At 41.1% G+C, this 25,462-nt stretch overlaps 2 protein-coding genes across 4 annotated transcripts; one reads left to right on the top strand and one right to left on the bottom strand.

Annotated features, from left to right (window-relative positions):
* Positions 1–1,468: 1,468 nt before the first annotated feature.
* Positions 1,469–15,976, top strand: rdm1 (RAD52 motif containing 1). 3 transcript variants are annotated; one of them, XR_015930938.1, is made up of 15 exons: positions 1,469–1,745; positions 2,777–2,956; positions 4,472–4,597; positions 5,045–5,210; positions 6,099–6,197; positions 6,973–7,052; positions 7,401–7,494; positions 8,268–8,430; positions 10,324–10,396; positions 10,904–10,969; positions 13,191–13,295; positions 14,285–14,350; positions 14,575–14,632; positions 15,082–15,230; positions 15,826–15,976. XR_015930938.1 is itself a non-coding variant. In XM_088622818.1 (7 exons), the coding sequence occupies exons 1-7, from the start codon at positions 1,641–1,643 to the stop codon at positions 7,491–7,493; spliced, it is 849 nt and encodes a 282-aa protein (XP_088478944.1). In that variant the 5' UTR covers positions 1,470–1,640; the 3' UTR covers positions 7,494–7,792. The 3 variants fall into 3 exon arrangements, 1 of the variants encoding a protein (XP_088478944.1); XR_015930939.1 differs by lacking the exon at positions 10,904–10,969; XM_088622818.1 differs by lacking the exons at positions 8,268–8,430; positions 10,324–10,396; positions 10,904–10,969; ... (3 more) ...; positions 15,082–15,230; positions 15,826–15,976 and having other exon boundaries at positions 1,470–1,745; positions 7,401–7,792.
* Positions 15,977–22,878: 6,902 nt separating this feature from the next.
* Positions 22,879–25,462, bottom strand: LOC148638761 (interferon a3-like). Its single transcript, XM_088623005.1, has 5 exons — positions 25,063–25,462; positions 24,785–24,883; positions 24,236–24,370; positions 24,000–24,122; positions 22,879–23,088 (listed from the first exon to the last, which is right to left on the bottom strand). Exons 1-5 carry the CDS (start codon positions 25,189–25,191, stop codon positions 22,987–22,989), a joined length of 588 nt encoding a protein of 195 aa, XP_088479131.1. The 5' UTR covers positions 25,192–25,462; the 3' UTR covers positions 22,879–22,986.

Here is a 25,462-nt window from a genome sequence, read left to right as displayed (position 1 = left end):
TTTTACAAAAGTGCCTTGTGGTACTTTGTGGGTAAACGCAGGATGAGTGTTTTATGCTCAGAGCGGACTACGGCGACCCTCATGTACATGAGACAAGGAAATAAAAGATATGTGCCGCAAAAAAAAAAAAGATGTGGCGCAAACTAAAAAGATGATGTACGAACTTAAAACAGCGGATTTATTTGCTTGTCTTTTGCACTTCAATGTTAAAACATCAGAGTTTGAACATCAGAGCAGGGCTGTAGTAGAACACGATTTCCAAAGCACAAACACGGAAAGCAATGAAATTGAACGGTAAGGGCGATGTTCAAAACCCTGAAAAAAAATTGTGAAACAATTCTAAACATATCGTGAAAATTCAAGAAAGAATGATTTCATAAGGGCAATCTGGAAAAGGGGCGGATTGCTAGAGACGCTTGCTTCTAATAGAAGATTTGTACGATTGCGCGATTATTTTAACACTGGTCCTAATTGCGTTGTTTTCATAGGTGATTTCAGAGGTCAGAAAACATTACTTCTAATAAACACGGTCGCCATTATCAAGTCTCGATGTTTCACTGGGGGAAAACTACCCACTGGAGAGAGAAAAATGGACATTTCATTGACGTGTCCAGCACCACAGTTGAGAGCTGCCGCTTCATTCTTGAGGGCTTGGGAGTTCAGTGCTGCAGTTATTTTACAAGTACTGTTATTTTCTTGTCTGTCAATCGAATTAAATCTCCTGCCCGGAGTGTTTGAAGCCTCGCTTCTGGCTCTCTGAAATCGCATCGCGCTCGATCGCATGGCTTTGGCGTCAGGATAATGCGCTGAAGACACAGCCGCTACTCGAGAGAGCCCACGCCGTTTCGCTCAGATATCTAGGAAGACGCAGCGATCTGCGCAGAAGTAATGAGCTGAGTACAGTCGTTTTGGGCGACACCTCGAAGTTTCTATTTTTACACGCCTGCCGGGACAGCTGCCCAACACCGTGGCTGCAGGCTGCTCCCACTGGCTGTTCGGCTGTAGTAACTCTTTCAAAACCTCTGGTGCCATTAACTCAGCATTTTTACAACAGTCTTGATGCCTACATGTTAAGCAGTCTATATACATTTTAAGCGCTCCGGTATGAATATTGAGGTGCTGCTTTAAACGTTAAAATCAATACTTATTTCATTTGGTTTAACTGATTTTTGTAAACGCAATACCGATTCAAGTTCAACAGGTAGGCACTAACCATGTTATAATCCAACAAGCGTCCCTAGAAATGTCAGTTTGTACAGTCCTAACATTAGTTTATATTTTACACGATATAACTGTATTTTTAAAATGATACCAAAATGGATTTCTCCATTTTTATCGTAATGTGAAGAACACTACGTACTGTAGTTATTCTGAATCACGTTCTTCCATTACAAACCAAGCATGCTGCCCCCTGGCGGCAGACCGCGCTTGAAACACTCGTCGCGCATGATGACGTATGTTTAGCGCCAAATCCAAATTTCGGCCCAGTCAGGAAGAAGGCTGCACTGTCTTGTTTCCATTTTAGGTGATGTTGGTGTTCAGTTTATTGCGGTTCGTAATGAATAAAAGCGCCATGGTCTGTGTCTGCATTCTACAGTAAAACTCAAACATAGCTGTATTGTCCGTTTAAAGGAAGTACAATGGAAACTGAAGTGGATATCGTGGAGTTTAAAGTGCCCGTTGAAAACAACAAAACCTTGTTTATCTGGAACATTTTGCCTACATTTTCTGAAGCCTACATTTACGTGAGTTGTTTGGTTTTTTTTTCCGGGAAAGTATAGGTCACGCACCATAGTTCATAAAACAACTGTTCTTGCGTTTGAATGCAAAAAGGGAGAATGGTGCCGATATTAATGAGACCTTGTGCTTCATGTTATGGTTCAGTAGGACCGAGCATGATTGTGAACTGTGTTGTAAGCTAATGTCCTACGTTGACTGTTGTTTTATTCCGTTACGCGGTTTAAAATATTTCTGAGTTATGTAGGATTCTCTATTTCAGACTGTAGATGGGTATATTAACGTCAAACTTTCTTTTTCTGATCGGTTACGGGATAGCGTGACTTGTGACAAGGGGAGAGAGAGGGAGAACGCAGGAGGTGTCGATGTGACTGTTCAGAAATAAACTGTGCGAAGAATATCCGTCTCCATCCAGTTCCTGTCCTTACAGGCAGAGTGTTAAACCATCATCGCTTGAACCCTAGCACAGTCTCTCACATCTGATGGTGGAGGATGGGGCTCTTGACTCTAGGAGTGCTCACCTGCACACGTCTCTGACGGTCATTGATTGGCAATGAAAATGTTCAGAAGTCCTCATCCCTGTTGTTTGAAGTTTTTGCTTTTTGTAGCCGGGCTTCAGAATATATTTTAGTTTATGTTTCATATTAAAGATTATGTTTTGGGCAAGTACCTTTTCATACCCTTTCATTAGGGCAGAGCGGTGGCTCTGTGGCTCAGGATCTGCGCCTGTGGCTGGAAGGTTACTGGTTCGTATCCCATGGCCAGCGAGGAATCCTTCTCCGTTGGGCCCCTGAGCAAGGCCCTTAACCCCAACTGCTCCAGGGGTGCCGTATACATGGCCGACCCTGCGCTCTGACCCCCAGCTTCTCTCCCTGTCTGTGTGTCTCATGGAGAGCAAGTTGGGGTCTGTGAAAGGACAAATTCCTAACACAAGAAATTGTTTATGGCCAATAATGTGATCTTATGCCTAGCATCCATTAAAGTCATATGTGTTCTGCTGTGGGGTGTCCAATGGTCGCTGCTTTCTGTTCATGGACAGGATCGCATTTTTAAACACTTCTCCGTCTTCGGCGCCCTGTTCTCCTTGCGGGTCCGTGCCAACGCCTCGGTGGCTGAGCCCGGATTCTACGCCATCGTCAAGTTCTTCTCCGCCGCACAGGCCTGCTGGGCGCAGGAGGCGACGGATGGGAGGGGGCTGTTTCAGGACAAACCCTTAAAAGTAGGTTTCTCGCAAAGCTGTGGTGATTCGCCGGTGAAAGTTTACAAGGTTAGAAACTGGGCTCTGTACAAAAAAGTATCGATGCCAGCAGCCACATCACCCTGCAGCTCACAGCTGGCAGCCCGGCTGAAGCTCAGCAGGTGTGAGCCTGGTGGTCAGTACCTGGATGGGGGACCACCAGCTAAGGTTGCTGCTGGAACAAGCGTTAGTAGGGCCAATAGGGGGCACTCACCCTGCAGTCTTTGGGGGTCGGGGACACTATACTGTAAAAAGGCACCGTCCTTCGGATGAGCTGTAAAACCGAGGTCCTGATTCTCTGTGGTCATTAAAAATCCCAGGGCGTTTCTCAAAAAGAGTAGGGGTGTAACCCCATTCTCCTGGCCAAATTTCCCATTGGTCTTTACCCATCATGGCCTCCTAATAATCCCCCTCTCTGAACTGGCTCCATCACTCTGTTCTCCTCCCCGCTGAGAGCTGGGGGAGTGTGGGCAGTGTACTGGCGCACTCTGGCTTCCGTCGCATCATCCAGGTGGGGGTGCACACTGGTGGTGGTGGAGGGGAGTCTCCATTACCTCCATTACCTTTGAGTGGAGTGTCCAGAAAAGTGCTATATAAGTGTAAGGATACATCATCATCATCATCATCATCAACAATAATAGTAATATTAAGGAACCAGGAGACCCAAGAGACTATGTGAAAGTGCATTTAAAACCAAGAGCAGAAACAGGCGTGTTGTTGAAGCTGACGGCCTTGCTTCTTTCACGAAATAGATCGGTGAACTACTATCAAACTGGCTGAACTGGCCGGTTTGCTGTGGTCTCCTTTGCTGCGTGTAGTTTGTAGTTTTTTTTTCAGTACAGCAGTCAGTGGGATTAGTTCTGCCAGCAGATGGCAGTCTTGCACTTTGCAGCCTTCTCCCCACAGAAGAACTGAAACAGGCTAATTTACGGGTGCATTGCTTACCATCAAGGGAAAAAAAATCCTGAGTTATCTCGTAATCACGAGATTGCAGAATAACTCGCAGCGGGGATCATTTGACTTTATGAAGAACCTACAAGCTGCCGATAGCTGTGCTGGAGCTGTGGGTTTAGTGTTCCTGGCAAAGTGCAATGCTGCAAAATACAGTTTGTACCTCATGTGAACACAGTTTTAAGGATATTCACACATAAACAAGAAAGAGTGTGTCCTGGAATCAATTTCACTGCTTAGAACTGGAACTCGGATAATGATAATGAAGGTATTGGATCACAATTGTGCTATCGCGTGGTGATCACATACTGTATGCGAGAACGTACTAGCTAGTAATTACGAGATAACTCAGGATTTTTTTTTCTTGATGTCAGCAATGTGTTTCAGCAGTGGAAAATTGTGCTTGTTTCTTCGACGTTATGTTAGATGTTTTTTCCCCCAAATCCCTGATAACTACCTTTTTTCCTCTTTACATGCCCCCTGAAGTAACATTGGCTGTATCAGGATAATATTCGACAAGCTTACAGTTTCCCTCACTCTCTCCAGGTTCGTCTTTGCACCAGGCAGAACCCTGCCTTCTGTCAGACTGTCAGATGTCTCAGTAGTGCCAAGTGCCAGGAACTTGCCAACTACTACCTGGGCTTCAATGGCTGGTCTAGTCGGGTTGTCACAGTAAGCCAATTCACTGTTCTTTGCAAGCAGCTCAAGTGTGAAAGCAGAATGGAGCAGTGGTCCGTGCATTGGCCTTCTGATTACAGGGTTGCGAGTTCGAATCCCAGGTGGGGTTACTGCAGTGTTTGTATGGGGGTAGTTTACCCAGAGTGCTCTGGCAAGCCCAGCTGTATACAGTATATGGGTACTGATATATTGAAATAGGTGATCATAAGCCCTGTAAGTTGATTTGTGTACAAGTTTAAATTATATTTGTGTAAGAATGTGTACCCTAGAACAAGGACTCTTATATTAGCTGCACCAGTAGTAGAAATCCAAAATATTGAAGTGAGAGCTGAGTTTAAAAAAAAAGTCGTATTATTATTCTGATTTGCAGTGCAGTGGTTAAAACTGTACGCCCATGTGTGATTTGTTTTATCCTTCCTATGTTTCTTTTTCTGTTCATAGCTTCATGACATTTCGATAACCGATAATGCTGGACTGTTGCCCTTGGGTACAGAGACGCAGGCAGTCAGTCTGAAATACGGCTGCATTGTGGAGTTAATGTTCACTAAGCATGGAGTCAGCTGCAGGGGTGTTGGGGTGGCAGAGGAGCTCCTTGAGAATAATCCAGGTATGTTTCTTCTGTACACCAGCTGATCTGATCCTCATTAGGCAGGTTCTGCATTTTCACCAGGTTGCAAATAGGTTGCATTATAAAGTACTGTTAGAGGCTCTGAACGCATAACTGTAGGGTTGCGTGTTCAGAATCACTCTGGGGCACTACCATTCTAACCCTGAGCTAGCAGCTTGAATCTGCTCTGTTCGGTTTGCTAAACGTGTAAAAATGAGTACAAATGTAAGTCACTTTGGATACGTGTCAGCGAGTAATTGACAATAAAACATTTGACCGATAAGATTAATTTCAGTTGCTTTTTAGTTTGCTCCTTAAGTACTGTGCTCACTCTTGCTATTGTAGATTGCAGCCTTATTTTAATATCCTAAGGCTCCATAATATTAGGATAAGTGATTTGGGGTTATTGTATAGCGCACTAAAACTAATTTGGTTTTAAAGTAAAAAATATTAAAAGATATCAAGTACATCAGGGCCACCTTAAATTGCTTAAAAATGTTTGTTTGTTCCTACCTACAGTATTTGCAAAAATGCCTAATGCATCACTATTATGTTAAAATTGTATCTAAATATAATGTTGATGGATTGGTGCTCTCGATAATGATACTGCCATGTACTGAAATCAGCCAGAGGTTTGGAATTTTTTTTTTGCTGGTGCTGCTGATTTCTTTCATTGATGCTGTAAAGTATGGTGGCTGTGTAGGTCCTGAGCCAAGACAGAACCACCGCAGAAACAATTCACTCTACACTCTGACAGTGAGAAAGTGGGCACAAGCCGTTGTTGGGTGCGGGCTGTTGTGCTGGATACTGTGCTGCTAATATGTTCCTGAAGAGAACTGTGCTGTTGTAGCCAAGGCAGGCTTTCTGTTTATAGATATTTTATTCCAGACCCAGTGGAGCGCCTCTTGAAACGAGGAAAGGTGCAGAAATATGCCAAAGAAAGAGCATTTTGCAATGCTTTCCAGAAGGTGCTTTTAGTTGTATTGGGTGAGTTCTATTTTTTCAGGTACTAACTGTTTTGCTTTGTAAGTACACAGCTGGGACAGAAAACTCAAGTTCTCAGAGTCCTCTTTTTCCTTTCAATTGCCAGTTATAATTGTTTATTGAACTACTAGTTTCCCTCCCACTTTCTAACTGCTTCTTCCAATACATTATATGGGGGGGGACCAGAGCCTGTCCTGGCAGGCAGTGGACACAAGGCAGGATACATGCTGGATGGGACGCCAGTCCGTCACAGGGTACATACAGTATAGGCACACTCACATCAGGGTCGGTTCTTCCAGAAGCCAATTAACCTACCATTATCTCTTTGGACTGTGGGAGGAAACCAGAGCACCAGGTGGAAACCCATGTGAACACGACGAGAACATGCAGACTCCACATAGATGGTACCCCAGGTCTGAAATTGAACCCAGGGCCACAGCACTGTGAGGCAGCAGTGCTAACCACTGTGCCACAGTTCCTCCTCTTTTTGGGGTCTCGGTAGCTAATTTAACAGTACCTGTGAAATGTGCAGGAATCCAGCTGTTGAGGCTGGTGGAGCAGCCCAGGTGCATTCACAGCCCTGGACCTGGAAGGTCTAAGTGAGGCAGTTATCAGCTTAGTTAAAGTAAATCAGAGCTCAGCTGGAAAATAAGAGACATGAGACCTTTAGGAGCAGAACCAGGAAGCAAGTGGTGGAGTGACAGGCAGATCAATTAGTCCAAAGTGTCCGACCTGTGTCGCAGCACAGTTCTTGCTCATACCTTTCCTTGTTTTCCAGGTGATGGGAAGGTGGCCGTGGAGTGCAGGTTAGATCCAGATGAGATTGTGCCGGATGAGGATTTGGAAGGACTGATCCAGGTATGTTATTCAGCCTGTTAGCCTGGGGGCGAGTCTGTGTAGTCTGAAAGCAAGGACTTGTTGATCTTCAACCAGAACCTGTTTTAATAACCTCCCATTGTTATTAATTTAAAATCTGTCTGTGCTTTAGAATGCAGTCTTTAGTAAAGATTTAGTAAAGAAGTAATTTTAGTGTGCAAAAATTCCTCCTATGCATCCATCCAGCAGGTATATGACTATATATACGTTACCAGTACATACAATTCGGTTTGAAATAATAATTATGACGATGATGATCATTGTTGTGGACAAGAACAGGACATTGCCCTGATATACCAAATGTTGACCTGTTTTCTTTGTCAATTTCAGGTGAATGATATTTCCTGGAGTGAGTTTGCAGGTGTGGAGGAGGACGAGGACCTTCTGTATGATTTGAGTCTGAATATGACAGATGTGCCATGAGGTCAGACTCTCCTGGGTTTGATGTGTTAAAGGGATGCCCTAACTAGTTTCACTGGGGATAGGGGGATTGTGAAGGAGAGTCTGTGATGAGGCTTTTGTAACTTTGGCAGTTTCCTATTCCAGTGCTAACTTAGGGATTCTTAAATATATATATGGTATAGTTCTTCCCAGTTCACTTTAAACTTTGTTTCCGAAAAAGTTTCCTTAAAGTGCGTTTTCTACTTTAAATGTCTTATACCTGAAGTTTTGAAATGTTGTATTTTTTTTAATTTCACAAAATAAAGTGTTTTGATAGAAAATGAGTCGTTTGTTTTAAAATAAAAAAAATATTCGAATCACCATCTTTGTAGAGTTACACCGTATTGCGTTTTGTAAATGCCAATGTATAGAATTTCAAATCCATACTGCCTGAAGGTGACGGTGAGGCTCTAATCAACGTTACTGAATTGTTGTTGATATTAGACGTCATCTGACCGTCAGACTGCCGAAATGATGACCTCATAATGATCTCGGAACGGTTGCCGCGCAACTGACCGGCACTGTAGCGTACAATACAAATTGGAGCTGGAAGATATAAACTAGATGCCTATATAGGCCTTTGGAGCAATTATCTACTTAAATATTAAACTATAGGCTAATTACAATTTTTATTTCACCATGCAAACAATTGGCAGCCTTCCGAGATGGTACCATTTCATTTTTAACATTGAAGATCCTGTGTAGAATGCCCAGAAGGGCGGTCATTGTGGTAATACTAGCTCTTCTTTTGGTTAGAAATGGACACTGCTTCTCACTCTCGGGACGCTAGCGCCTTTTCCTGCCCACAGCAGTGTCTGCGCACAGCGGAGCGCATCTCCTGTACTGGCACCGAGAGTAACCAATTCGATTTAACAGCGGCAGCCGCAGTGAAAACCAGGCAACATCTCGTCTCCTCTCTGTAAGTACGCGACTTTTTAGATAAAGTGTTTTGTTCTCCTTAAACATAAATGTAAAAAAAAAAAGTTATTCTCCTGAATATATAGAACAAAATACAGAAGAGGTTTGTAGTTTCAACGTTTTAGTCTGGAATCCACCATGTAATCGTATCTATAGCGAAAAATTTGAAGTCGAAATAAAATGCTTTGATTTTGAAAATGTTTTATATATAATACTTTACCATGTCCTTACCAAATGGAATCTGATTGTATCACAGAAAGACCATAAGACTTTGGTTTGACAAGCAGGCAAACATTTACAGTACGGTCTCCGGAGAGACTGCTTTAATAGATATTTTTAACCTGCCATTTATCTAATGTTCCATAAGGGGGCGCTAATGGTTTAGCTTCGCCTACTGTCATTCAAATTGCCTTTCCTACTCGAAGTACGATTCCAAAACGGAACGGTATCAATAATTCATTTTCTTTTCTGCTACTTTATTTCATACGTCTTACCCACTCGTTCTTACTCTTTCACAGTTGTTTGAAAATGAAAGATCATGGTTTCTAAATCTTTCTGCGGTAATGCTCAGTCTTATTTAAGACACCTCCAGAATTCCAGCAGAATTTAATTTCTGGTACTTTTTCAATTCATTAGATACTGTGATAATGAGGTGTGTGTGTATTATACATAAAACTAATGTAAAACACGTTTCTCAATGAGATTTAAGAACATTTAACTTTTGAAATAAGCAGCTCATTAATATCAGGGATTCTTGGCTTTTCCTGGATTGGGAGTCCCTTCAAGACATTTTGCAAACGAGCACGTTTAGACCGTGTCGCTAGTTCGGTCACGAGCTGGTGAGCAATTCAACGACCAAACTCATTCTACTAATTCCTGAAGGAAGTTAGGGTGTCACTATTTGTGGGGAAATTGTACCACACTCCCACAACCTTAAGTGTAAAGTCAGTGTCTCCTGTTCTTGATTTCAAATGCACTTCACCTTAGTTTCCAGTTGTGCTCTCTAGTTTGTGTCTCCCTGTTGGTCATGAAGAATGTGGTTTTGGGAGTTGAGGGTGTAGTATAGGCTAATTAAAGGAAGTCCCACTCATAGGCTTCTTTTTTCAAGATGCTGCTTATTTTAACTGGTTTGCGTGTAACATTCCTTACATTCCGGGAACTAAATCTCTTTGGTTTTGGGGGGAAAAGAAATGTCCCTAATAAGATCTTCCTCCAATCTAAACATACAAAGATATTGAAATATAGAATTATTTAAACCAATGTAGACTGAGCAGATCCACTATTTAAGAGTGCCGTCGCAACAGCCTGTGACCCCAGAAGCCTGGATTACAGTGATCTTTTTGGTTTTGTAATCAAACTAGTATATTCATGACAGTCAGTACTGCCCAAGGAGCTGTTCAGAGCTGGCATGCTGTTCAGTTCCTTAATGCTCGCTGCATATTAGTGAAATGATTATTAGTTCTAATAATAGGATGATTCAATATGTCTGTGCCCATTTTTGTTCTCTACATGTCTAGTTTCGTTTTTAGATTGTTTCCACTTTTTGGCTTTTTAACCTTTGCCATTCTTCCTCAGTGCCTTTGCTCTGGCTGCTGTTTCATCCTTACATTCATTTTCGGTAACCTCTTTATCTCAGAGAGTCGTGGTGAGCCGAGGCCTAACCTGGCAGTAATGGGGTACAACAAGACAGGATGCACCTTAACGCCAGTCCATCACAGGGCATGCACGCACACACACATGCACGCACATGTGCAACATATGAATTCTTGCTCATGTGTTGTGTTGCAATTTATTTTACACAGAAGTGTTTAAAATAAATCTGAGCACATTGTGCTGTAGAAATAACTTTCTATTCTGTGAGAGTTTGTTCCACCAATTTTCTTTATTCCCATAGTGATGTTAGAGGAATCAGGCAGACCCATGAAGAAATAACATCACGCCGCTTTATAACCACAGATTAAAGAAATGTAAGTGCTTTTGTTTCTATAAAAAAACAAGTAGATGTGGTGGCAGTTATTATGGCATGTTAGTGCTTTATAGGTTTCTCAGTTTCTCAGCAACAAAAAGATATAATACAACATAAGCACTAAAAAAATCCTTCAGTCAGTGCTTCTGCTTAACAGTGCTCAGTTAGTAAAATAACACTGCCTGTTGCAGATTTGTGTTAATGCATATTATTGAAATGTAGATTTTCCTTATTAAGTCTTTAATTAAGCTTATTTTAAATGACCAGATCATTGTAAACCTTATGCAAGGTAAAGGAGAATAGCTTTCCTATTATTAATAATAATAATAATAATAATATTACAGAATTTTCCCTGAGTGCCTTGTGCTGTTTCTGCAGTCATTATAAGTCCATGCCAATTTTCCCCAAACCACTATAACTAAAGTGTTCAGAGATTTGCTTCAAGCAAAATGTCTTCTATCAAAAGTCTGGTTAGTGTCCTTTTCATCAGAACAATCTATCTATTCAGTGATCTTCAGTGAGAGAAGCCAGTGAAAAGACTCGAGAGGGAGAGATTGCACACTGAAACTAGAAGGTATTTTCTTCCTGCAGAGAGCTGACAGGTTGTGCAGTCTTGTAGTCTGCGGCTGCCTTTGGCTGGAGAGGGGGTTCTCCAAGACACAGCCTTGATTAAATACTTTGATTTTGGATACTTGGAGAAGCAATTGCAAATGAGATGAATGTTTTGCAGTACTGCCCACTGTGAGCATATGAAAAAGTAAAAAGATTTTTCTAATTTGGCTCCCTTGAAGTAGCTAATTTATACCTGGAAATAATCCAGCTGTTTCATGAAAGAATCTTATACAGTTGATTTCAACAACATAGATGTGTCTTAAATCCTTTTTTTTGCACAGATCAGTTACAAAAAACCCAGAATGTGGCAAATCCCTTAGTCCAGCATTTCTTCTGACAATCCTTGACTCCATTTAAAACCAGAATGTACTACAGTTTTGACTAGAATGCCCTTAGAGTCTCCTTAGATTTCTGCCGTAGACGTATATAGAGCCCCAAAGCACACAATGATAAATGCAAATAGAAATGACAGTTTTTCTCATATGAATTTTCCTTACTTAGATATTTTCCAGAAAAAAAAAACTGCCATTCCCTTTCATTCTTACTTCTGGTTTAAAACCAATGTGACCAGACTGAACAGGAACGCATTATAAAAACCCTGGGACTGAGAAGCAGGAACAGGACAAAGGCATCCATTGGATTACAAGAGGAGGAGAAATCAGTCATCAGGGGGCTGTGAAAGGAGCTAAACACTCTAATTTAGAAAAATTCCAGTTCTGGAACTACTGCAGCCATTGACCCTGTGGACACGGGAACAGCACAAGGGAAGCCAGAGAAATGGGAAACTGCTCGGACAGCTGCCAGGAAGCTGAAGGCCCCTGGTTCTGGTGTCAAACTGCAGCTGGCGAGAAAGCTGTTTGGTTTGAACTTTAAAAAGCAGGACGTGGCCCACGTGAAGGGTTTATCACACTGGGCCAGGAAGATATCCCGCCCTACTCTCTTACACGCCGGACAGCTCAAAACAAGGCAGTGGGTCCCACACGCCGACTGGAGGGCACGTCTGTCTGAAAAACACAGGCCAAAAGCAACTGGGCCCATAACACCACGAGGAAACAGAAAGTAGGACCTGCACCATCGGCAAACTTGAACCATAGCGCTGGGGCTCCTCTTCAAGCACTGGGTCCTGTCCCCAACACTCAAATCTGGAACGAAAGCAGTTGTGAAACACCCGTCTGGAGAGGCGGAGAGAAAGACGCAGCCGACACCTTTGGAAAGAGCGCGCCAAGACGCAGGGGAGGAGGCGGACCTGGCCGCCTGGGCTTTCGATGAACACGGGGCCCGGGGGCCCAGAGTCTCCAGCACAAAGGAGCCCGGCCAACGCTCGTCGAACCACAGGTGTCAAATCTGAAGTCTGCCAGCGCAACGCATCGGCTTTCACAGGCGTGGAGCCATGAGTCAGATGTTTCAGACGGGAGTGAGGCAAAGTCATTTATTGAAATCGACGCTGGCAGTTTCCCCACGACGGCTGAGGGTGACGCGTCAGGAAACGCGCGCCCGGGGAGTTGGCCCGCCAGGTGGCAGCTGAGCACTGGTGCGCCTTAAAACATCGGACTCTCCTGCTGACTTTTTTACGCTCAAACAAAACCTTCTAACAGCTGGGGGCCGAGGCCTGGGTGATGATGCTTCCGCCCAGGCCCCTAGCAACACTCCGTCCAACACAGAGCTTTTGGAACAACCTCCTGGAAAAACTGCGGGAAACATCTATCGCGTCTCAGCCACCAGGACTTGCGGATTACTTTTCCGACTATTCTGAGGCATGGGCTTAAAGCTTGTTCAGGTGCTCAACGTCAGAGGCCTTATTCAGAGAGAGAGAGGTTGAGAAATTCCCTCGAGCTCAGCTGCCTTCGTAGTTGCTGTGGACTTTGCTTTTGTGAGAAATTCACACGTCAGGTTATTCCAAACACCTCTTGCTTAAGTACCAAGTGTCCCTCCCAGGAATGGCCAGCGAAGTTTGCTGCTGTTTGTTTATTCTTATCAAGATGTTCTTAAAAGGCTTATTCCTGCCCCAGAAAACATGGACTGAAAAGGCCTCTATTTTGATTTGCAATGATTTTAAGAAAAATGTACATCATGGTCCCCACTATTTGCAGATTTTTTGTATTTGATTTTGTGCGTTTAACAAATAGCTTTCAATGTGTCTCTCCCTTATAGTAAGGATGCTACCAGTGTGATTGTTTTTACAGGAGCAGATTCTGAGAATATCTCTTGCAGATGGAAGGAGATTGACATTAGTTCTTGCAACCATAGCGAATTTAGGCCTGATTTTCAGGATCATCTTTATCATTAAGGTTTGTGGCATTGTGCAGAACAATATTTCAAATGAATCATTTTTTCCACACCTATGTTTCTTCAATTTTACTTTATTTGTTACCTTAAGGCTGCAAGGCAGCAAGTCTTTTTTCATAGAACATTTATAAACATATTCTGTTGTGTTAAATAAATGGACAAACCAAATAATAATGACATTTTTCACAGAGTGACACAAATCTATTGTATATTACAAAAAGTCTGTCTGTTCTTGTAAAATCAAAACCTGTTTTACAGTAGGGCATATTTCTGTAAATTACAAACAAGAGAGCACAGGTCAGCGTTTTAATAATTAGGATAAATGGTGCTCTGTTGTGCATCTGACAATAGGCCCAGGTATTTTAAGACTATACAGCTGCAATTTCTTAATCTATCAATAAAATACATTATCACCAAATGAGTCATTTCATTTTGCTGTGAGGGTATTAGACCTGGACAGAGGCTTTAATAGCTTCTAAATCGATTCAATGGAATGTCTACAGTTAAAATGATGTCGTAATTTTGTTTAAATATACACAGAGAGCTTGTCTTAGACATGTATGAAATTTCTGTTGTGTCAGAGAGAGCTGTTCAGTTCTCCCCCGCAAGAAGCAGACCTGAGTTTATGACTCATTGTGGTATTCAATAGTGCATTTTTCCAAACTTAATTACTGCCGCATAAACAAAGCAAACCGTTCCATTTAGTCAAAATTAATTTTTACGTTGCTTCTGAATGAATAACCTCAGACTTAACCCTGCTTATTGGTGGCCGAAATCTCAACATTGAATGGTGACAGAGCCTTTTCCAGGTTCATTTACACCAACTCTAACGCCCTTCATGGTGTTCTGCCACCTCAAGAAAGCATCACACCTACATTAGACCCTTTATTGAAACAAAAGTAAGGGTTTGTTTTGGCCTCATTGCTAGAACAAAAGTCTGGGAGAGGTTTTGTTTTATCCCATAATTTTTCTAATGCATTGCATTTTTTAGGCTGCTCCTATGAGAACCTCATCCAAAAATAAGCCAGCTCACAAGAAAAAAAACAAAAGTTATCTGGTAGGTATATAAAAATCTTAGATCGTGTTTAAATGCCTTTTAATAGTTATGTTTATTCATCATTCTTTGATAAATATAAATCTAATTATGATTGCTGTCTTTTAAAGAAAAGTAGATGCCACATGTTAATTTCAAAGTAACTTATCACTACTTGGGTAGTGAGGATGATTCAAGTTTTAGTGGTTAAATAACAGCTCTTCTGATAAATGACTTTAATTTTCAAGGTCAGAGACAAAATATTTGCAAGAAAATGGGCAACTCCTACAAGAATCAGATCAAGAGGTAAGATATTCCAGTTTTTATGCATTATTCAAAATACTTGTGCAAGACCACTTTCACACTTGCCTCGACTTACCATTCTGTTAGGGTGGGCAGGTGAGGATCTGGGGTGCTGACTGTGACTCGGCACTCTGGTAGGGTGGGCAGGTGAGGATCTGGGGTGCTGACCATGACTCGGCACTCTGGTAGGGTGGGCAGGTGAAGATCTGGGGTGCTAGTCTTGACTGACTGGTAAGGTAAGTCAATAATGTAAAGCCTGCTCAGGATTAAACCCCAATTTCAATGACACTAGTATATAGTACAGGTTTGAGTGGGGAACTACATCAGCATTTGAACTGCAAAGCAACCTCTAATTGTTCCTTATACAGTAAATAGATAATGGTTACATAGTTTAAATTCTATAATTCAATAAAATATTTGATGTAGTTTAAACCTACAAATACTTCTTGCAGATTGCGTGTCGTGAATATGTCCCAAAGATGAAGTCACTCTGGATTGAAGATCTACACAAGCCCCTTGGGTACCTTCGTCGGAAGAGTCTAGGTCAAAGTGCGTGTGCCTCTTCTTCTTCAGAGGAGATATTCCGCAGGGCTCACACCAGGTAAGTGGAAATCTGCTTCTTCACCTTTGTTTTATGACACTGGCAGGAGCATTGCTTGAACCAAAGTGAAGTTTTCATGGACTGCCAAGTCTAATTTGTTTTGCATTGTTTGAAAACCCCGGTCCTTGGCTTTCTGTAAGACCCAATGTTGCTTTTCAAATCAGTTTATTTTCACATGGGGATGAAATGTTCCCTCTGTTTTGTATCAAAAGGAAATGCCATCTTCATTTCCTAAATCTCACTCATCTGCTTTTCCTCCACCTGCGTGCCCTTATCAAGGACATTTCGCTCTGATGTAACAGGTTTTGCACAATCATGGTGTATTCTGCAAAAGAATACAAAAATAACTTATTTTGCTTTGCAAGTCTTCACCACTTGTAATGATAAATCGGTGGTCAATAAATGTCAATAAACTTAGCAATGACTGTCTTTTGCTCAACAAACTATTTCTTCTGCTCAGTGCATGAGTGAATTGACTCTTTTCAGACACAGAACACAATGCTTATGGCTGTTGGGCTTTTTGAACACTAGATTTTTACATAGCAGTCATGTAGGCTTAGTGAAATCATGTTTTTCTTTTTTTTTTTGTCTTTAGTCAAGACCATGGCAGTTGAACACGCATCAGAAGCAAACAAGATGAGCATTCTGCGTCTTCCACAGGGTCTCTCTTTTCCGGTCTGTCAAAACTACAGGTCTAGTCTGTCGTAAATATTCCGTACATAAATATATCCCCTCATTCTTGCTTCCTTGATTTTAATTTTCTTTCAAACGGAGACTAGATAGGTGGATTACAGGTAGATTCTGTAATGGTTTTTAAATCACCAAGCAGCGATTTACTAACATGTGAGCTTCCTCCACTTCACAAACCTATTGAGAAGACCGACATTGCTAAGTACATTAGCTTTATAAGGGCCGGATTCAGTGGGCATTCTCCAATTCCATTACTTGATTAGGCAACCACTGACTCTTGCACTCATGATAGACCATCTTTGACTCAGCTGCCACCTAAACAATTGTTCTCTGCGAGTTTGTCACTATTCTTTTAATTACACATTTACTAACAGACGACCCTGACCAGAGGTGATTAGTTGTCTTTAAAAGGAAACGCCCTGTTGTACATTGAACGTAATCTTGAGTAACTAATAGCAAAAGTGCATTTCAGGTGGGGTGAGAAAAAAATGGCTTTGCTCTTATTTTACAGTAGAAGTTCGGCAAACTCTAGCCTTCCAGAGCTAATGCGTTAACGCGAGTAATTTTAAACAAGAGACCACGAAGTTCTAATTTCCAGCGTCGTTAAGGTTGTTTCAGTGGTTGTTCAGTCCAGTGTTGTAATTCTAGTGGGTCACCGGAAGGATATTAAAATGTCATATTCTGTGCCGGCGTTTGCTAGGACTTCTTGCCAAAATCCCATGTTTATTTTTTATCCTTTCTCTTGATTTATGAAATTTCGTTCTGTATACAGATTGACAGTGAGGCTGACATGTGTGCGAATTGCACACAGGTTTAGTGCGTCTGGTCTAACGAGTGAACGTACAACGTCTTTTTCGGACTGAATTGTCTATGCCCAGTTGTCACTGCAGACTGGCGAAGCCGTTTGTAGTGAGGTCTGTGACTAAAAACGAACTGAAAAATGCATAGTGAAAAACTAAGGTGTATTTGAAAGGACGCCTTGTTACGACTGTCTGTTGCAGTCTAATTGTTTAATAGTGATTGCAAGCACGGTAAAATGCCACAATTGCAAAAGGCAAAAAATGCACGCTAAAAAAAGGTACATTCGAAACAAAGGCTTTGAAAACAACAGTTTGGTGTCCGCACAGCGAGAGCAACAATTCAGATAAAAAACAATTCAGAAATGTTTTGTCACAATATGTAGTTTTAATAGTCTCGTGTTGACAAAATCGCGTTTTTTATTTGTGGTAACGGTCATACCCGTTCGAACATCGCATCTTTTTATACAAAAGGTTATATGTGTTATTTTTTACTTAACTCGTTTTAATTAAACACGCTCGTACATTTAATAGGTTTTTTTTTTAATTCGGAAAACGAAACCGAAAGCGCAGGAAGGGAAACGCGGAAATGCCGTAGCCTCTGAAATGGTGACGTCAGGGTTTCGAAATTACGCAATCTGGTGATCCATCGGTCTGTCTTTATTCAAGGCCACTTAATATTCGCCTAACAGCCGTGATGATGTAAAACACTGCAGATTACGCTCCTAGCAAGTCAAGGTCGAAGGTCTTCAATAAAGGTTCTTGGGCTAGTGTCCTTCTTGGGCTAGTGTCCAACTTCGGGTTCTTGTCCAAATGCACGGAAGTGAAGCTTCTCTCACAAGTGCATTGATTCACTGTACAGGACCTGTGTCAGGCGTTCCGCTGAGCCACTGACTGCCAAACTGGCACTATGGAATTTAAACCTTTTTGAACCCGGGAACTTTATAAACCTATTTGAAATTTTGTTTTGCAGTATAAATGATTCAATATAAAGAAATCCTGCGAATAATTTCCGTGTCGTGTTTATGTTCAGTTCCTTCTGCAGGGCCAAATTGTATTCCCTGGGGCTGTTTGTAAAAGTTTCTACTCACAGTTTTTTTTTTTTTGCACTTCAGTTTTTGCTCATCTGCCTGGCTCCGTGCAATGCTGTACAATCCAGATATCAATAACGCAAGCACATGATGATATTCCCATAACATTTATTCGTGTAAAAGCATCGTACAAAAGTGTAATTTAAAAAATAGATTTCTTCAATAAATAAGTCATATAAATAGCATCAACGTTGTTAAATAATAAAAATAAATAAATAAATTAGCTCCATGTTTCCAGACATTATTAAAAAAAACACACGTAAATAATGTCCTGCGTTATAATTTTCATGCCCTGACCACGATTTCAGCGTTCTTATCGAGGATGACTTGTAAAATCCCCAAGAGTTCTTTTCTTATGATTTCCCAGGCGCAGGAACTGTAATTCTGGGGGGTGGAACAAACAGGCCAGCAATTAGGAAAACAGACCACAATGCAAGGTTTTATATACTGTATATATACTTTGAAATAAACATCTTAAATACCTTTTCTTGCAGAACATTTTCCATTTTCTGAAAGTACGTCTTCAGGAGCGTTATCCTGTAAGCAGCAGATGAGTTGCCGGTCGTTTCTACGTCTTCCCGAATCCCCGGGACCTGAAATCAACACAGGGTGCTCTCGTTTAAGATCTCCTGCAAGTCTAAGGATAGGAGCCATTCGCTACACTCAATAGCGAATAGGAACGCATAGGACTTATTTAATTTCTGGTTTCATATCCAGGCCTCAGTGAAATCAAGACGTTCTTTCATTGGCTCCAGAGCAAACAACAGCCTATACGATTTTCTTCAGGGTCTGGACGTGTCTTAGTCCAGATTGTTAAAATTTGATTTCAAGAGATCACACAAGTTCCGCTATCATGCACGTTTTTGGAGTATTTGCTCCTGCTAGACCGTACTTTAGCGGCTCACGTTAAAGAGACGACGGCTGTTTGTATCTGGAACTTACACAGGTATTGAAATCTTGAACCTGGCGAAAAACGAGGTTCTGAAATTCGTCCACTGCTCTCTGGCCCCATGAAGTTGGCCTTCCTTCGTTTTCAAACAGGGCGTCTGTGCTGTTCAGTGTTTTGTAAATTGCTATCTCAAAGTCTTCTTTCTGTGTTTCGGAAAAGAAACGTTTAGAGCTGTAATCACCAACCAACACTTGGTCTTTATTTTGAAAAGTATTTTAAAATCGCCGCAACATTTCAAGCCGAGACCAACAATGAAATTATATCTGTATTTCATATATAATATACATACAGCATATATTGCATATCTGTATACACACCTGAAGAGGATTTCACAGGTTATTTTGTTCGTCTTGGAATTAATCTCTTTCATTTCATTTAAAATCTGCTATTTTCTACGTATCATTATATCTACGTATAAACCACGTATGTCCAGTAGTACATGTGAATGATATCGCCCATATCAAAAGGCAAAAATGTAAAAAGAAGCTGTCTTTACCTGGGTATCATCCGCAAACTCATAGGCTTCCACTGGGAAAGCGATAACTACGTTATCACTGAGGCACTCTTTGGGGAAACCGTCTCCCTTAAAACACAGAACGTAAAGCTATTATAACCAAATGTAAATGACACTTTCGGCATATTTTTATACTTGAATACCATTCTCTTTGGACTCACCATGTCTTTGAGAAGATTCAGGCTGACTTCAATCAGATGCTCTCTGAATGCGCACCTCGTAGGCATCGCCCAAGCCTGCGAGAGGCAGAAGACAACACACAGCCACAGGGAGCCTTCCAGTGCCATAGCGAATACCTGAAACATAGGAAGATTGCTGTTAGTTCAAGTAGTCGAGGAGAAAGAGAGACAGGTTCAAAATCACACTTTTCTGTGTTCCCATTTACCTCAAAGAGATGCTGTTCCAAATGCTTTCAGAGTGTGATCTGTGTCTTGCCATCAGGTCTCAGCGGCTTAAATAGTCGGATAAGACGCAGGTATAAAAAGCGAAATAAGTCTGTAATGGGAGAATCGAAGCGAAACACGCTTTTTTTAACGTTTTAATGATACAATGAAAGTGATCGAAGCAGGGGAAATTTAATTATGATTGTAACCGCTGAATAGAGGATTTCCGTCCGCGTGTTCTTACTTCCCTATCGTTTATCCTGAAAAGACCATTTTTTATTTTTATTTTATTTATTTTATTTCCTTGCTCAGTGGTTTTGCATTAGGAATAGCGCACAGGGAAACTCCACGCTCCGTCTTCAAGCTGATCAGCGTATCTCACTTTCAGGCACACATTTCACCTCTTCAGCCTGACGTAACGGTCACGAACTCCAGGCCACAGATGAACTTGAGATTTCGGGTGAACAATGACGGCATGACTTCCCTTTTGTTGATGTACTGTAGTCTTTTTTTTTCGTTTTCCTGAATTACCATTTCTCATATATCTGTTCAATGCTCATAGTTCTTTCTTTTTGGTAGATTCGTTTAGTTCATGACATCTGCCAGCAGGACATCTGTACTTTTTTCTTTGACACGCTTCCTCTAACACATTATTTCCAGGTTATATTACTGACGTTCTTTAGTAGCAATAGTTGTTTGGTAAGATAAAAGGTGTAGCTGAGTATTTAACCTGAGGGGCAGGGTGCCACTCACAGCCCAGGTCTGGTGGGATAAGGAATGCCCTGGGCATCACTAAAAACAAATATAAAACAAACAACACACAAAAATCTTAAATGCTTAGAACTCAAAGCATAAGAAATAAACTGCAAGAATGCAGGGTTACAACATTTACATATGACTATGAAATTATTAATTTCTGAACCTTGGGTGGTGGAGAATGATGGGAATGAATATAATATTCATGGATACACACTCTTTTAGGAAAGACAGAATACACAAAAGTAATGGATACTTAATATTTTATGTTGGTTTTCTTTTTAGGAAAGGTAGTTTATAAGGGTAACTAGGATGGTACTATAGACTGTACAATACCAACAACCACCAAGCTAAAGAAAGCAAGGGGTCACAGACAGATGAGAATCTATCAGGGGTAAACTGAAAAACAGGATTTCTAAAAAGGTGTATGTTACAACGGGTGTATGTTATGAACCAACCAGTGCAGAAAATATGCATGCATTTCTAGGTATATGAGAGATCAATTTCTCACGCTAACATTGTGATATTCTGATTTCCCCTACAGAATCTGAAACTGACTCCTTTTTATCCTAGTTTGTAATGCAGTCAACCATGGATGATGTTTTTATTAAACTCATTTTTTAATCAAACCTTAATATAAAGAGTACTGGATCGTTTGATGTGATGTGATGGAACCATTGTGAAAGTGTGACCTGGTGGCTGTTGGTGTAGGCCATGTTTTATGTCCCCTAAAGTTTGAGTCTAAACTGAAAGATTATGATTTTTGAAAGGCAGGCTAAGACGTAATGAGGAAGAGATTGTAAGGCATGTACCTACAATCAGTGACCTCGGAACAGATCAATAGAAGAAGAGTGGCTGTACTTTAAAAATATGATGTTAAAGGCCCAAAATAAGCGATGCTCTAAATTGTATGCAAAACAAAAACTCCTAAGAAAATCTTGTAATGTACATTAGCCTTCCAATTTGTCAGTGCTCATAATTTTCTTATTCACTGAGAAATTTGGGAAAAACAGAGAATTAAATCGGGACGTCTATGCTTGTCAGAGAAATGGCGATATTGATTGCAATATGCTATCCAAAGAGGCATTTTGTTATGCGTGTCAGTGAGGTATTCATGTTGCAATAGGCTATGTAGGCCAGTCATTTCGGTATAAGAAATAAGACTTTTCTTTTGCCATCAATATTACAGATTTGTGACCATAGCGTTGCTACCTTGTAGCCTCATTTCATTAGATGTCAAAAGGTAGGCAAGGCTGGCCTGCCCAATACTGAGAGGGGAGAAGTCTAAGGAAAACCAAGTTGCTACTGTATGTAGTGGTGGTGGACCAGTAGGTGGTGCTATTGTCTCTGAAAGAGTATTCCCAAATCAGTGCATTGGTAAAATGACTGGACATACTATTCTGTTCCTCAGATGAAATGACTGATATCCTACTACTTAGTCACTTTGGCTATATTCTAAAGAGGTGGGTGTTCTGTGTGTGGTCAATCTGGGCTCCATAACGATTGATTCAGTTCATGAAGCACTTTCTCAAGTGGTACTACTGAAGAGCTAAAGCTCTTTGGGTGGAGTGGTGGCTCTGTGGTTCAGGATCTGCGCCTGTGGCTGGAAGGTTGCCGGTTCGAATCCCGCGGCCGGCAGAGGAATCCTACTCCATTGGGCCCCTGAGCAAGGCCCTTCACCCCAGCTGCTCCAGGGGCGCCGTATAAATGTCTGACTCTGCGCTCTGACCCCAAGCTTCTCTCCCCATGTCTGTGTGTCTCATGGAGAGTAAGCTGGGGTCTGCTAAAAGACAAATTCCTAATGCAAGACATTGTATATGGCCAATAAAGTGATCTTATCTTATCTAAAATAGCTGCCACACATCACCCAGTGTTGTACTTTAATGGTGAATACACACTGAGAACCAAGTTGGGTATAATGGGTTTGGATATAAAATATGTAGTTAGAAAAATAGAATTACTCTTTTTTTATCCCGTTATTTGAATTCTACCTGTGAAATTTTGAATGCAAATATTTGGCTTAACTGACTAGAATGTCATACACAAAGTCAAGACATTGGCTGTGATGAACTGTATAAATACCATACAGTTTTATTTGGAATACATTTGTCACCTCCCTTAATGACTGCAAACTTTATCTTGAAGCAAAATACCTCTGTTCTTATCCCCAGCTGATAAACACACATCACAAACAAGGAAGTGTGACATCGCGTTATAACCTAAAACAGGTTTTCAGCAATGAGCCAGCAGTAGCAAATATGTAATGGAGAAATTCCCCAGTCATACAGTAGTTTCTCACACAAGTAAAAGAGGGGTTATTTGAAAAATGTTACCCTGTTTCTATACTGTGCATTACAGCTCATTACTCTGCTCTGTAAAATGATGCATCAGTTTACAATAATGCAAACACAGTGAGATGTTTTATAACAACATTTATTCATTTATCTTAATACAAAACTCATAAAAATAAATAGGTTTTCAATAAATATAATTTAAATAAGTTATATTATCAATAGAAAAGTGAAGTCATGTTAAAACGCGTTTGTACAATGAGGATGATGTTGTTCTGTTCAACATTATGAACGTGCCCCGGGTAAGCTGTCAATATTGTCTAGCAGGGCATAAAAGGTCAACCTGAGTTCTTTCCTAATGACTTCCCAGGCGCAGGGTCTGTAATTCTGAAAGACAAAAAGGCCAGAAGTAATTCAGGACATAATGGAATAATAACATAAGGTGGGCAAACCCCAACTGTGTAAACCAAAGACTCTTTGTCAAGTAAAAACCCCATTGTGAAGTCTACTATTTGAAACAGTCTAGTTTTTCTTTTGATAAACAGAAAACAGCAATTTAATGACAAAAGTAAATGGTATAATGTTAACTGAACTAATTAATTAAGTAGCATTTCTCTCTTGCAGCCTGATCTCTTCATACGTTGGTAGCTACATATGACTAAGTAACAACTTCCCATGCAGACTTTGTAAATACTAACAGTGAGTATCAGAGCTGTTATTAAACTCCCAGTTCCATACCCGGTTTACAGAGTAAATATTTAAAAATCTCAGGAAAGTTGTATTAGACAATCTAAGTAAAGCAATGTCATAGATGAAAAGTCTCAAGAAGGTATGCTCTTTATTCCTGGAAAGAAGAGTTTCTTGAAGTTATTGATTTCTGAATGCATCTCTACCATGAATCTATCCGAACTACTGACTACAGAATCAGAATAAAAGGTCAATTTGAACACCCATTTTGTGTTGCCACTTTTCCTTAAAATGAAGAGTCACAAAGACCTCACATGATAGTTCCTCCTGGATTTACCTGCACGAACTTAAGCATCTGTTCATTTCTTGGTATTTAAGATGTCAAAATAACATCATAAACACTACAAACCTCACCATTCTGTCCATCAAGTTTAGTTTTACCTCTAACAAGTCACATAAAGTTTAAATCCGCATGGACTTTCAGAAACTAGTTTTAAAACACGTTAGTTCTTATGTCTACTTACAATAATAAATTGTTCACAGCTATGTGATTTGTATTGTACTTCAAATAGTTCTAATGTTATTGACGGGCCTAGATTATAATGTCTTACCTTTTCTTTTAGAATATTTTTCATTTTCTCAAAGTAAGCCTTCAGCAGAGTCCTTCTGTTGGCATCAGAGGAATTTATATCTTCAGGGTCGATCGTTTCGCTGCCCAATCGGTGTTTCGGACCCTGCGATCGACACAAATGCCAGTGTAGGTTATGCGCACTGCTGAGTCGGTACGAAAGGCGGATACATTTCGCAGAGTCTGCTAGTCCGCTAGTATTTGCGGTTCGGAACTTACACAAGTCTTGAATTCTTGAAGCTGCCGGTGAACGATGCCTCGGAATTCGTCCCATTTTTTCGGCTTTCTTCCCTTTTCAAAAAGGGTCTGAATACTCTGAAGCGTTTCATAAACCATCACTTGGATGTCTTCTTCCTGAGTTCGGGGAAAGGGGGGGAAAAACAAACAAACCCAATTTTATCTCTAGGAACTAGTAAAGATTTATTCCACGCTGAAAAGAAGAAAGAAAACAACTTTTCGGCTGTGGAGCCTTCTTTGGGTGTCGACACACACCCGAAACGTTATGTCTCTTTTCAACGTGGAATAAACCTTTACTTGTTCCTTTACAGCCTAAGCATGCTGATGCGGCTCCCTACTTGAGCTACTTCATTATATCTCCAGCGGGCACAACACATCATATTTATCTGAGCTCCTTTCTGAACGGCATCAACACCACGAATGTAATCGCCGCTGACTTGAGTGACGTCACCGCGTGTGTTAAGATACTCCTACTGTTTATACTGTTCACCAGCGTGACGTCACGCAGCGCTAGGAAAAAGCGGTCTTCACCTGGCCGTCGTCTGCAAGCAAGAAGGCGTCTTCAGGGAAAGCGGTGACGACGTTGTCCTTGATGCAGTCTGCGTTGAAACCTTCTCCCTTACGTTTTCCCTTAAAATGAATGACATGAGGAGAGATTTAATTTATAATTAAATAACAATAGCACAACTATACATTTTAATATATATATATATGAACAAGTAATAGGTTTATTCCATGCTGAAAAGAGAAGAAAGAAAACAACGTTTCGGCCGTGGAGCCTTCTTCAGGTGTGAATACTTCGACCTCACCAGATTTTCAAGAATGTCCAGGCTTTTTTCAACCAGAAACCATTGATATCTGGCGCATTTCGTCGGCATCGACCAAGCTTGCGAGAGGCAAACGACAACGCAAAGCCACAGGGATCCATTCAGTTCCATTGTGGTAACAGGCGTATAGACGTGTGACCTGCAACAGAAGACTCTTCTAAGTCAAAGCAGCTTAATCGAACGCTGTGATCGAGAGGGAGGACGAGATGATCGGAGTACCTCACGGAGGTGTCTCACCAAATTTCGCGTGTGCGTGTTTTTCCTTAGTGCCATCGCGGCTTAAATAGTCCAGAGAAAGGAGAGCGGGACAAGAAGTGAAAACGAAATCCCTGATGAATGACACCGCGGAGCAGGATTTTCCCTTTCGATGAAGTTCGTGTTA

Source organism: Lepisosteus platostomus, chromosome 28 (genome assembly GCF_059453375.1).
Source record: "Lepisosteus platostomus isolate fLepPlt1 chromosome 28, fLepPlt1.hap1, whole genome shotgun sequence".
Taxonomy (NCBI): domain Eukaryota; kingdom Metazoa; phylum Chordata; class Actinopteri; order Semionotiformes; family Lepisosteidae; genus Lepisosteus; species Lepisosteus platostomus.
This window is presented reverse-complemented; position numbering and strand designations above follow the sequence as displayed.